General features: G+C 43.1%; 1 protein-coding gene across 1 annotated transcript in view; it reads right to left on the bottom strand.

Annotated features, from left to right (window-relative positions):
• The window catches only part of WDFY4 (WDFY family member 4), a 279,361-nt gene that overhangs the window by 224,725 nt on the left and 40,821 nt on the right, over positions 1-13,815 (bottom strand). The window contains 4 exon segments of the mRNA XM_021073024.1: positions 6,603-6,727; positions 6,730-6,792; positions 8,489-8,593; positions 10,926-11,378. Of these exon segments, the coding sequence (XP_020928683.1) occupies positions 6,603-6,727; positions 6,730-6,792; positions 8,489-8,593; positions 10,926-11,378 (746 nt within the window).

Raw genomic sequence — 13,815 nt, 5'->3', positions numbered from 1 at the left:
GTGCATGGGTACTTCTAATAAATAAGGAAAGATAGTCCAATGAATCTACTTAAAGCCTGGTGTGAAAAATGTGAGGGAGTTAAGGTGGAAAGAGAAATCCTTAATGGAAAGAAAAACATAGGTATAGCATGTAGAATAGACCATGCATGGAGTATAGGCTATGACAACATACATAGTAGAATCTACCCTCTTCAGATTGCCGCAATTTTTACTAGACAGCCAAACTTTCAATTCTTTCTAAAATCAAGTGTTTACGAAGCACTTCCAATGTTCCATTCATTAAGCCCTGTTTATGGTATACCCTAGTATCCAATAATATATGCTTTGGAAGAAAGAAATGACTACATTTAAAAAGTTCTCTTTCTGGGCGTTCCCGTCATGGCTCAGCGGAAATGAATCTGACTAATATCCATGAGGACGCAGGTTTGATCCCTGGCCTCACTCAGTGGGGCCTCGAGCTGTGGTGTAGGTCATGGCTTGCATCTGGCGTTCCTGTGGCTGGGGCATAGGCCGGCTGCTACAGCTGCGATTGGACCCCTAGCTTGAGAACTTTCATATGCCATGGGTGCGGACCTTAAAAAAAAAAAAAAAAAAAAAAAAAAAGCTTTCTTTCCGTGCTAAAGCTTCACACTTAAAAGTGAAGAATGTATGGATGATTTTAGGTGAATATCAAAGCCCCTAGCTTTTGATATTTACTATTCACAAAAAAAAAAAAAAAATCACATAGGACTCCACTGAAGACTTGGGCTTCTTATGCGTGTTTCCCAGATAATGGCCAGTCCTTGTAGTTTTGCTCATGGCTTCTGGAGGGAGATTTGAATTGTTTTGTCCTTTCAGATATTTAATGCACTAGTGACCCAGGAAAGAGGATTGTTGGGGCAGGCACCACTTAAAGCCAATTTCAGGATGCTGGAAACAAGGTTTAAGGAGAAGAAATAAAAATGATATTCCCAATTTGGGAGGGAGAGGTGATGTTGTGTCTTAAATGCATGGTTTAGGAAGACAGTGTATAGCATCATGCATGAGAATTCACTGATGAAGAGAAAACTGGTGGGTCAGATAGAAAATGGAGGGAAGGGACAAGATTTTAAAATTCTCTTGTAGAGAAAGTCAAATAGAAACAGTAAAATTATAGGTAACTATGAAATATGAAGTCATATACTTTGAGGAGCAAAGGTAATTTTCTAGCTCCAGCTCTAAAATGCTAATACTCCTAACCTAACACTAGTGTTTAGCTGAAACCATATAATTGTACCCTGACACCCAAATGTTGTTAACTACTATTATATTCTGCTACAAGAAGCCAGAGCTGCTTAGTGGTCAGTCAACCCATGCTTGGGGTAGACAAGAACAAAACAACCCAGGACTGAGTAAAAGTACACATAAGTAAAGGCAAGGACTCTTTCAAAGATGCGGAGAAATGATGACCAGGAGGCATTTAAAAAGCTCCTATCAATGACTTCAAGAAATTGAAAAAGGAAATAAAGATTGTCAAAACTAGGAGAATCTATAAAAGACAAAATGCCATGATTATATTCAAAGTGGACAGATTTAGAATAAAGTAGAAAGATTTATCCTTACCATTATGGGGCAATGGCTCTTTTCCTAGTTATAGGTAAAGAAAATTCATGCCTTTTGGTGGTTAGGTCAGTGATTACCCACTACAGCTCACAGGCATGATTGTGGGGAAACTGAACTGTCATTTTTTTTTTTCTGTCTTTTTGCCATTTCTTGGGCTGCTCCTGCAGCATATGGAGGTTCCCAGGCTAGGGGTCGAATCAGAGCTGTATCCACCAGCCTACGCCAAAGCCACAGCAACGTGGGATCCAAGCCGAGTCTTTGACCTACACCACAGCTCACCGCAACACCGGATCCTTAACCCACTGAGCAAGGCCAGGGATCGAACCCGCAACCTCATAGTTCCTAGTTGGATTTGTTAACCACTGAGCCATGATGGGAACTCCCTGTCATTTTGTTCTTTAAAAGAAATTCAACATCAGGGCCACCTACTACCAGGGGATCAAATCAGAGTTGTGAGATAGACTTCAGGGAAATGGGCTTTCCAGGTTGCCTAAAAGATGGAGGCAAATATAAAACATTAAGGACTAGGCAATGACAATTGCTTTCTCTTCCTAGTGAGGATGTAGCCTAACTACTTCTGAATTTGCCTGTAGACCCAGGAGAGTTTGACATTTGTAGATAGGTCCTTAAAGAGATGCATGTACATAGACTGTTAGAACAGATGTTCCAGAATAGTGATGTTCAGTGAATATAAAAGCTTATGGTGTAGGGGAGTTCCTGCTGTGGCACAGTGGATTAAGAACCCAACTGGTATCTGTGAGGATGCAGGTTCGATCCCTGGCCTCAATCAGTGGGTTAAGGATCCCGCGTTGCCTCAAGCTACAGTGTAGGTCACAGATGTGTCTCAGATCTGGTGTTGCTGTGGCTGTGGTTCAGGCCAGCAGTGCAGCTGCAATTCGAGCCCTAGCCTAGGAACTTCTGTATGCCACAGGTGCAGCCCTAAAAAGAAGAAGAAAAACAATGCTCATGGTGTAAACACAGAGTTTTCTGGATTAGGCAAGGCCTTTCTGTTACCAAGACAAGAGGAAATTTTAAGCTCTAGGGTGTTAAACTGTCTAAATTTATCTGAGTGCTTTCAATGGCTCCTAAAGCCACTATGAGGTTATTCAAGGCAGGTAGAATGAATGGAGCTCTTCTGTTTATTGTGTGATGTGACCAAACAAACACCAAAAAGAGAGAATGATTAAAAGTAAAACTAATCAGATTGTAGGCATTTGTCTGAGTGCTGGATGATCGCTAAACACCCCCTGCTTCCCTTAAGAAACTATCTTCTAATTGTCCAGTTTAACACCAGAAATTGCTCAAAAGCTGTCTATCATTCAAAGAGTGTTGAGAGCAGATATTTTAAAAGAAGAGCAACCCAATCGTAGTCTTCCTTATGATCTGCGTCTCTCAGAGGGTCTATCCCGCTGTAATTCCTAGATGGCTCTTTTCTCCTCCTGTTGGGAGGGGGGAGAAGGAAGGAATGACTGTCCTTAATTGTTGCTTTGTTTGATTTATTAAATTCAGAGTCATTATCTAAAATGGGGGTAATTTCATTAGAACTCAGACTGCTCTATTATTTCTTGGGATGGGGTTAATTTCATATTTGCAGAGTCATAAAGTAGAGTCCAAAATCCAATTACAAAGGCTTAATTTCATAGCAACTAAAGAGAAACATTTCTATCATAAAGGAAAATAAATACTGCGTTACTTCGGAAACGATTTGTCAGGAACTGGGGGCCTGGGAGGAGGGTCTCCATTACTGTCATTCAACTTTGCATGATAATGCATCACCTAGGCTTGCAAGTCTGCAGAAGGGAGTAAATTTAATCAGCTGAAGTCAAAGTAATCAGGCTAGGGTTGACACATTTCAAGAAAGGTCAGCGTTAAGCACATTTTCTCCTCCTTAACTCAGTTACCATGTCATCGTCTCTGAGTTAGTATTCCTCCAGCTTGAATCTATAAAATGGATGTCTGCTGCAAAACGCTAACTATGTTAGGACTAACAGGATTTATTTCACATTCTATTATTTGTTATTCCTCATAATTTTCCATGTGTCATGCTGGAAGACCGGTGCAGTAATGCGATTAAGCTTAGAGTTGAACAGCTAAATGTATATTAGCAAATCAATCTGAATTTGTGCATAACCCAATCATGGTCCCACTGGCTGTGGAGAGGAAATTCATTTGCTTACATTATTCTTTAACTCAGTTACCATTTGCCAGAATTAGGTGGTGAAGTCATATGTGCTTCTGTATTGGTATGGAAGCACCACTGGATTTTGGAAGCAACTGCCTTAAGTTGAGTGTTTATGGAGGAATTTTCTCCTCCAGAGCAGCTGGCTGATTCTAATTGAGGGAAGGGAAGTGAGGGTGGCGCCATGGTGTGAAAGCACTTCAGAGATGGTGAGCTTTTATTGGGTGGCAGGATAGGGAGACCTGCCTTTGAAGTCCCCACCCTCCCTCATCCTACATCTGACTCACTTGGCAGGTACAGTGCTTCAAGCAGAATCCACTCTCAACTACTAAAAAGGGAGATCTAGCTAGAAGAACTAAATTTACATCGTTGTTTCTAAAGTTCCAAGGGATTCCCAAAATGATTTAGAACAAAGGCGGATCCCACAAACAGTGGCTGGTTGTTCACATGACTCAGTGGTGGGCAAGTCTGGACCAAGCTCTGAAGCCGAATCCTTCTCCACCACCCACAGGAGCTGCAAGAGTTATCAGCCCTGGTCCTGGAAGAGCAATGGCAGCTCCAAGTACTCTTCTGACTGCCCAGCAGTGATGTGGTACCCTGGGGGAAGACAGCAGAATGAGCACAGGGCATGGCTCTGTTAAATAAGCTCCCATTGTGTTCATTCCTGACAAGCTCTCGTGATAGTGTGAGTCTGAAATGATATTGAATCTGTAAAACACCGTAATGGCTTTACATAGCTAATTCTAGAAACTCTGTCCCATTACCCAAGGGCTGACACTCCAGTAAGGTGCCTCTCCAGAGTAAACAAGATGAACTTTTCATGAGCAGAGCACGGAGTTTTTCTATAATAGACACGAAAACACTTGTACTCTCCAACCCATTCCTTTCTGTGGCTCCGTTTGACTTTCAATATGAAAATGTTAGAAGCAGATAGAGCTTGCAATTACTCACCCAACAGAAAATCAAAGTCCTGACTGCCTTGATCCCTGCCTTCCCTGTTCCTTATTAGAATAAGGCTCACGCGAACTAAGCTGAACACAGATGTGTGAGGAAAAAAAATGCAACAGCATGGTGAAGAGGAAAGATCACCAATTTTAAATCACTAGTTTTAAATTCAAACTCAGCTTCACCATTTAGCATTATAATCTCTCCAGGTCTGTCTCCCTTGCAATATTAAGACTGGACCACACGAAGCTAAGGTGCTTCCCAGCTACAAACTGTCATTAATTCTTGATATCTCTCCTTTATGGTCCCCTTTACATGCTCCTTTCAATGCCGTTATTCGCATAATCATGGAATGCGGGGGTCTTTTAAAAGACCTTTCGCTTTCCTTTTTTTGTTTCATATAAATCACCTTCACTGATTTTTTTGACCCTGTGATTAAGTCACTGTTTTGGTTCTTTTCATCTGTGAAATACATGACAACTATGGTCTTAATATCAACTTTGGATGGGCTTCTCATGACGCACTGGCTACGCCAAGCTCTATAGGCTTAGGTCACGAGATAATTAGAACACAACTACACCAGTGCTGACATTGGCTTATCCAAGAAAACAAAGGAGGTAGAATAAACTGAAGACCATTCTCTAACAGTTAAAATGGTTTTGTACAGAGATAGTCATGGCTAAGTAACCTTAAGTGTTTAATTTTGGAAGTCAGAGCAACTTCGTATTGGATAAGATTTCCCAGTGATCCAGCATCATATGATAATGAAGCATGAGTGTATATTGCATGGGGATTTGTTCACACATAGACATGGTGGGTCCCCAAGTCATTTCCCTGAGGGATATTTGCATTTACATCTGCTCGGCTCTTAACAGCTTAACACAAAAGGGGATTTTTTTTTTCAAGGCTTAAGCCCCCAAAGACAAAAGAAATAATAAAGCAGGAACAGCGATAAAATTGTGGGAGCTGTAAGGCTGATGATATTTATTATCATCTTGAATTGTTTTAAGTTAATTTGATGATTATTAACAATATTACAAAAAACAAAAACATATACTCCTCTTTGTTACCCAAAGTGACACCCTAGTTTTACTTCTCTCTTTGTAACCACTGTACATGTGTCTTTGACTGCCTTTGGCTTCCTCTTCCCAATTCAGACATCCTCTCCTCTGTGAACCTTCCTCAAACATATAAGGCAGCTTTGATCTCTCCTACTTCTCTATTCCCATGGTGCCTGCCCTCAGTGTCTACCAAGGCATTACCAAGCTGCATTGCCATGATTGCTTACCTGCTGTTAACGCTAATCTGTGAGCTCCCAGATGGCAAGGGCTGAATATCATTTAACTGTGTGTCCCAGGCATTCTACATCAAGCCTGGTAACTAGTAGATGCTCACTAAATGCTGGTCAAGTAAAGGAGGAAGCTGTTGACCATCATTGATATAGCCTCCACATCCATAGTTTACTCTGTGGCTGGGACCACACTGCTCAACCAGTGACTACTGGTCCCTGGCACCACTTGCATCCAGATGAGTTCTGCCCAAAGAAAACTGGGCAGAAGTTAACATGTACTGGTTCTAGGCCTGAACAAGAGCAGGTGTGCCATTCTCCATCTTCTCCTTTCCTTTATCTTCTGATGGGATTAGATGCCCAGGTGATGGCTGTCCCCAAATGATACTCCTCCCAATCACTGATTAGACCTTACGTAAGAAAGAAGCCTCTAATGTGTCAGCCTACTGAAGATGCAAAATTTATTTGTCACAGCACCTACTACTACTCTACCTGGATGAAATAGTGGCCAACTACATGAAGGAATGAATGAATGAATGCATGGGCAAATGCCGATCACCTGCTGCATGTCCATGAGAAAGCCCATCACAAAGGAGGACTTGACATCACCTTCAGGAGATCCAGTTTCAGCTGCAGTTCCCCTTGAGTGGACGAGCACAAAGCGCCCACAATGATGCTCATGTACTCCTCGGCGTTGATGACTGAGAGCTGCTCTAAGATGCTGAGTGAGCTCCCCGGTAGCACTCATCGTCCAGGAAGATCTTGATGAAGGGCACCATGCCGTGGTCTTTCAGGACAACTGGGGACCAGAAAACAGTATGGGGCTAGAGCGATGGGGGCCTTGGTATCTTAAGTTTCAATTATGAGGAAAATGTTTCAAGTTTGTTTGGCTACATGTATATGTTTCTTCTACCCACTAGAAACTTTTTTCCCCAGATCCATATGTTAATATAAGAGAGAAACTATGGAGCTTAGAATTAAAAAGAAAAACTACTTTCTTCTCCAGTAGAAATTGTTTTTGAAAAAAAAATCCCTTCTTTTTTTGAAAAACCTAAGTAATATAAATTTTAACTAGATTTACCTCTACCTTTTATTTCCAAATAATTCTCTAAAACAGGGTCAATGACAATTCTCTCTCTCCTCTGCCAAATTCTTACTGACAGTAAACCAGAATTTAGGTTAAGAACATATTTAGGAGTTCTCATTGTGGCTTAGTGGGTTACAAATCTGACTAGCATTCATGAGGATGAGGGTTCAATCCCTGGCCTCGCTCAGTGGGTTATGGATCTGGCATTGCTGTGAGCTGTGGTGTAAGTCACAGATGCAGCTCAGATCCCACACTGCTGTGGCTGTGGTGTAGGCCAGCACCTGTAGCTCTGATTTGTCCCCAACCTGGGAACTTCCATATGCCACAAGTGCAGCCCTAGAAGGCAAAAAGAAAAAAGAACATATTTAATTCCCAGGTAGTTTCTTGGGGTGTGTATGTGGGCAGGAGCAGGGGGAAGGTAAAGAAATTTGGCTAGTGGTATATTATTGTTCAAAGCAATCTTAAGAATTTCCTTCCAGGATTGATCTTTGGAGTAATCATGAATAGAATAAGGACAAGGAAGTAACCAGATCTTTCAGATGACATGATGTGGATTTGAGCTGGTCCACTCCAGAAAGCAGGATTTCTCCATTTGTGGACCAGGTGCCCTCTACATGAAAATCATCACCTTGGAGGTCTCTTTAGAAGTAGATTACTGGGCTCTACCTTGACCAGACAATTAAATCTCTGGGAGGGAACCTAGCGACATTTACCTCTATATTAACAAGAATCTCCAGGGACTCTTTTATAGTCTAACATTAGAGAGACCCTCTACCATAATGTAATTATCATTCACATTTGTATGGTTGAACTATGAGGGCTTCAGATAAAAATGCTCCAAATCACCAAACCCACTGATGTAACTTTGTTGATGCATCTACTTAATAGTATAACATATATGTATGTATATTTCTTGCACATATTTTTTTAAGCATGGGAGCTGCATGATCTTAGGAAGCTAAAAAAATTTTTGAGTGGGTGGAGCTACAAAATGGGCTGGAAGCACATCCAATTTTGTCTCTTAAAAATAATGAGATTTCTTTGCCTATATTTTACAATTTGATTTTTTTAAAAAAAAGCATTTATAATCAGTGAAACAGGCTATTAAAATATTTTACTTAAGGTGGATAGGATTTCTGCAGTGTCATATATTTAAAATAACTCTTAAACTCTTTCTAAACATATTTAGCAACCTTAAGAGTAAAAAGTAAAAGAGTAAAAAGTGTCAACTGAGGTGTCTAGTAATTTACAGATGACACTGAACATCAACAAGCAAACATACATTAGCCACAGCATTAGTGTTGGTTAGTCCTTGGATAAAAACCTTTGAACACTAACATAAACCATTAGGAAACAGTTAATGTTTTCCAAGCAGTGACAAGGGGAATTCAGTACCATCCTTACTTACCTGCATTTCGAACCGACCCTTTCAGAAGTGTGACCACAGTTCTCAGCATCACACAAGTCAGTTCTCTTTCTGTATCCTCAACTCCAGGATTGGACTCTCTGTTTCCTGCCATATTCAAGAAGCATTGGAAAAAAAACTTTTAAGTCTGTGTGTTACAGACCCAAATCTCCAATTCCATTAATTATCTATCCTCTTAGGAAAGGCAAATATCATGCTTTCGTCATGAGAGTGTACATCCCAATATGTAATATGTGACCCTGCAACCCCTACATCAGAGGTTCTCCAACTTGAGTGCATCAAAATCCCCTGGAAGTTTTGTTGTAAAAATCCAGAAGCCAAGCCCCATCTCCAAAGTTTCTGACTTTGGAGGTCTTAAGTGGGCTGTGATAAGTTGCATGCCTAGCAATTTTCCAGATGATCTGATGGAACTGGTCTGGGAACCACCCTTTGAGAACCCAGTACTCTACATGATTCCCAAAGCCCTGCCTCCTTCATTTTCCTTCAGACACTTTTACAGTTTGCCATTAGTGTCTGGAAGGGAGGGCTTCCCACTCACACCAGAGGTGTGGAGATGCTCAAGAGATTCTGAATTAAATAGCTGTCCGCATTAGATCTATGTGGGCAAAACCAGACCTGCATGTTCACCATTGAATCCCCAGTGCTGGAAAAGTGCTTGACACAAACAAAGTACACATTTGGGGAATGAATGAATGAGTGAGTAATAGACCAGGAGACAAAATATCTAACAGAAAGCAGTTAACAATGGAAAACAAAAAGTAGGACTGAATACATCAGCTTATTATTAAAAAGTTAAGATTCTTCTGGGAATAGTCATTTGTCATTGGTCTTCTAGGAATAGTCGTTGGATTTAAAAGCAAATTCAGGGGTTCTCTGGTGGCCTAGTTGTTAAGGATTAGGTATTGTACAGCTGTGGCTCAGGTTCAGTCCCTGGCCTGGGAAATTCCACATGCTTTGGGTGAAGCCAAAAACTAAATAAAAAAATGTAAATTCAATACCTGACTACTAAAAAGCAATGCATAGCTAAGATAACACAGGAAAAGTATACACAAAGACTCTCCAAAGGGTAACAGAGAGAAGCATATAACAAAATACTCTCCAAAGGCCAGCTCAGAGGCCGGACATGTGGAAATGGGAGACCCTTGTCTCTAGTCCTGATCCTATCTGAATCCTATCTACCTGATTCTATCTGATCTACCTGATCCTATCTGATCCCAGGAAGATATAGCTTCCTCTTGCATATTTATCTCAGTATTGCAAGCAGTGGCACAAAACCTGTGGGAATAAATGCCTCACATTTCTCAAGCACCTCTTATGTGCCAAGCACAGCAATGGGTACTTTTCAAATATTTCTTCATTTAATTCTCACAACACCCTTAAACGCAGATATCATTATACCCATTTAACAGAAGAAACAGGTTCAAAGAGGTTAAGTAACTTGCTCAGGATCACTCAGCTCTTGGGTGCAAGAGGAGGAGGAAAGACGAAAAGGTGAGGAGGATAAAAAGTGGCTGAGTTCTGTGTCCCAGTGCCCCTTCTCTAGGCTGAAGTCACTTAGTGGCAGGTGTAGACAGATTGAGCAAGAGCCAGGAGGGACTGGGAAAGGAGTTTTCATACCCTGATTCCTATCTGCAAGTTAGTGGAGGTGGGAATTTCAGACAGCCACACTGAGTGGCCCCAGGGGGATATATGCGTGGGGCATAGTTAGGCAGGGAAAGAGTGCAAGCCTGCACTCCTGATTGTACTCCTGCCTGGACAGAAGGGACCCTGAGGTCCCATATGGGGTGCAGAGCTGCTGAGGTTGAGAGCCCAGAGTGTCAGGGCTGAGGCAAGTATGAGGGGACACTGACAAGAGCCCTGGGTGCAGGGCTTAGCATGGCACACAGAAGTGTGACCAAAGCCTGGAGGAGCAAGTTGGGCCAGCAAAGCCCTGGTGACTGAACCCTGCTCGAAGTAGGGGACCATCAGACCTGATAATACCATGTGAGCAAGGCAGCTATAAACCAGCTGACCCCAAACAGGCCCCACCACACCCCCCAGAGCCCCAGGCCTATCTGAGCTCCCCCTCCCCTTTGCATTACCGAGGACCTGTCCTTCCCCCGTTGCCTCCCCATCTGCACCCTCAGACAATATCTAGTGCAGAAGACACCTGAAAACTAAGAACTCATCAGCCCGAGTTAGTCACCTGAGTCTATTTAATGGTAATACCTCCCTCTCACCTCTTCATATGGAAGATCAGGCAAGTTATAGAAATAGGGAGCCTGCCTGCCCTGTGAAGCCACATACCTGTCATGGCACCAGTGACATGGGCCTCTGTTGTGCCAATGGGTAGCTGGGCTGGCACACAGACCAGGCCCAGCTAACAATGACACCACCCCACCACCCCTCCCCTTCTCCTCCTGAGGCTCCTGGGAGGCACCTGACTTCCTCAGGATCTTGGCCTGCTTCCGAAGCTGGGCTAGCAGCAGGCCCAGGAGCCCCGAGTCCCGGAAGATGTCTGTGAAGAGCGGGTCCCCGCCGGCAATCCTGAGGATGCTCTGCAGAGCCACGAGGGTGAAGAGTGGCTCAGGGCTCTCCTTGATCAGGCGCTGCACTTTCCGCAGGATCTCATGGGGCACGTAATGCAGCTCAAACACCAGGGTCTCCAGCAGCTGGAAGAAGTGCATCTGCACCAGGGTCGGCTTCAAGGGCACAATCTCCACAAACTGTGAGATGGGCTGCAGGGTCCACTCCAGCAGGAAGAAGTTGCGGGCATTCCAGGCCCACATGGCCCTGATGGACGACAGGACTTTTGTGCAAAGAATGGAGTCACTGGCTTTGTGGAAAGCGTTCTGCAGGACTTGGAAGGCCTGAAGATTCTTCACAGTCACCCCTGAAAATGCAAAAAGGAATAATCTTGCAAATCATTTCTCCTGCCTATGCCTAGATATACATTCTTGCATTATCATTAGAAAATACCATTTAAAGTTTTTATTTTCCAGCTCCTGTGGGTAAATGTCTATCTGCCCAGGGTGTGAGGAAGGCTAGAGCTTCATTGTTCAAGACATGGTAGCTAAGTAATCATTCAGACTGTGGCCACTGTGAACTGAAGCATGCCCTGAGTATAAAAATGCATACCAGATTTCCAAGATGTAGCACAAAGAATGACCAAAACAGAGTCATTAACAATTATTTATAGGACGTTCCCATTGTGGCACAGTGGAAATGAATCCGACTAGTATCCATGAGAATTCGAGTTCAATCCCTGGCTTTGCTCAGTGGGTTAAGGATCCTCCATTGCCCTGAGCTGTGATGTAGGTCACACACTCAACTCGGATGGATCTCACACTGCTGTGGCTGCAGTGTAGGCCAGCAGCTACAGCTGCAATTCAACCCCTTGCCTGGGAACTTACATATGCCATGGATGCAGTCCTAAAAAGCAAAAAAGGGAAAAAAAGTATTTAAAGACCATATTTATATGGTAACATTTTGGATATATTGGGTTAAAAAATATATTATTACAAATGTTTTAACCTGTTCTTAATTTTTTAAATTTTACTACTAGACACTTTAAGTTCTGTAATGTGGCTCACATTATATTTCCATTGGGCAATGCTTGGCTGGAGGATTGGTTTCAATCAATTAAAATCAAACGGTGATAGGAGTTCCCGTCATGGCGCAGTGGGTTAACGAATCCAACTAGGAACCATGAGGTTGCAGGTTTGATCCCTGGCCTTGCTGAGTGGGTTAAAGATCCGGCGTTGTCATGAGCTGTGGTGTAGGTCGCAGACGCGGCTCGGATCCCACGCTGCTGTGGCTCCGGCGTAGGCTAGCGGCTACGGCTCCAATTGAACCCCTATTCTGAGAACCTCCATATGCCGTGGGAGCGGCCCAGGAAATGGCAAAAAGACAAAATAAAATTAAAATAAAATAAAATAAAGCAAAATAAAATAAAAAAGACCAAAAAAATCAAATGATGATAAAGATTACTAAGCAAAGTCAGTTTCATTTCTGGGCAAGCTGTTAAATAAAGACGGCTTCTGAATCCACACCCTTCCTTTCTCTCCAGCAGGAGGGTTAAGTTTCATTTTCTCTTGTCCAGGAGACACTTCCTCAGAGAACTCCCTGCCTCCAGCCCTCTCCATCTCAGACACCTCAGAGATGTTTCTGAAGTTCCTGTCTAATTCAGACACTCTGCTGTACTGGAGTCACATCCAGTTGCTCTTCCTAAACTGGCCTCTCAGCTTTGCAACCTCCACCCTCTGACCTGTGTGGGGCTCTCTGCCCATTTCCCTGGACTTACCCAGATGTTTCTGGTAACCATTTCTTTCCTCAGACTGTACTTTTTGTCTTTTTTTTGTCTTTTTTTTTGTTTTTTTTGTTTTTGTTTTTTTTTTTTGTCTTTTTGCCATTTCTTGGGCCACTCCCATGGCATATGGAGGTTCCCAGGCTAGGAGGGGTCGAATCGGAGCCGTAGCCACCGGCCTACGCCGGAGCCACAGCAGCGTGGGATCCGAGCCGCGTCTGCGACCTACACCACAGCTCATGACAACGCCGGATCTTTAACCCACTCAGCAAGGCCAGGGATCAAACCTGCAACCTCATGGTTCCTAGTTGGTTTCGTTAACCACTAAGCCACGACAGGAACTCCTGTACTTTCTGTCTTTAAACTTCTTCCCTCTCCTATCTACCTGGACAACCTAGGCTTAGCCTCAAGACTCTCTTGAATGACACCCTCTGTGCAGGGTTTCCGTATTGGCTCAGGCAGAGCTAAACCTCTCACCTGGTGTCACCACTAAACTTGTTAATCAACCAGTTACTTAGTAGATTATGGCTCAGGGCATGTGTGACAGTTTCTACAGAGACTTTTTGAGGAGAAAACACCTGGCCTTTCCATGCCAGGTGTTCTGCCCCAGCATGGGGCAGAGTAGCTGGTGGACAGAAAGTATCAGTGCATTTAATTGGGCTCATCATTCAATCAGTCCGATAATATCTCATAGAACTAAAGAGGCATTGACTCTGAGATTGGGTTGACTCTGAGATCCGTCCCTGTTAGCTAAGGAGATGTCATCAAGTAAGTCACACCAGAGGTGGGGATGGAAATCAGAGGTTCCCTCCATTATCTGAGAGAGTCTTCACCTTTTTTAAGCAAATATTTTCTAAGTCCCACCCACATCCTCCGGAAAAATCTATAAGTAGAGGTCTTAAATCCATAGCCAATCTCCCCAAAGCCATGACAGAATCAGACCCCACTCTGTTACTGACAAGTGCCGCGTGTTTGTTTCTGCACAGAGAACTGGGGGATGACTGACATCTCCTTGTCAGGGCAC

This window comes from Sus scrofa, chromosome 14 (assembly GCF_000003025.6).
Source record: "Sus scrofa isolate TJ Tabasco breed Duroc chromosome 14, Sscrofa11.1, whole genome shotgun sequence".
In the NCBI taxonomy this organism is placed as follows: Eukaryota; Metazoa; Chordata; class Mammalia; order Artiodactyla; family Suidae; genus Sus; species Sus scrofa.
This window is presented reverse-complemented; position numbering and strand designations above follow the sequence as displayed.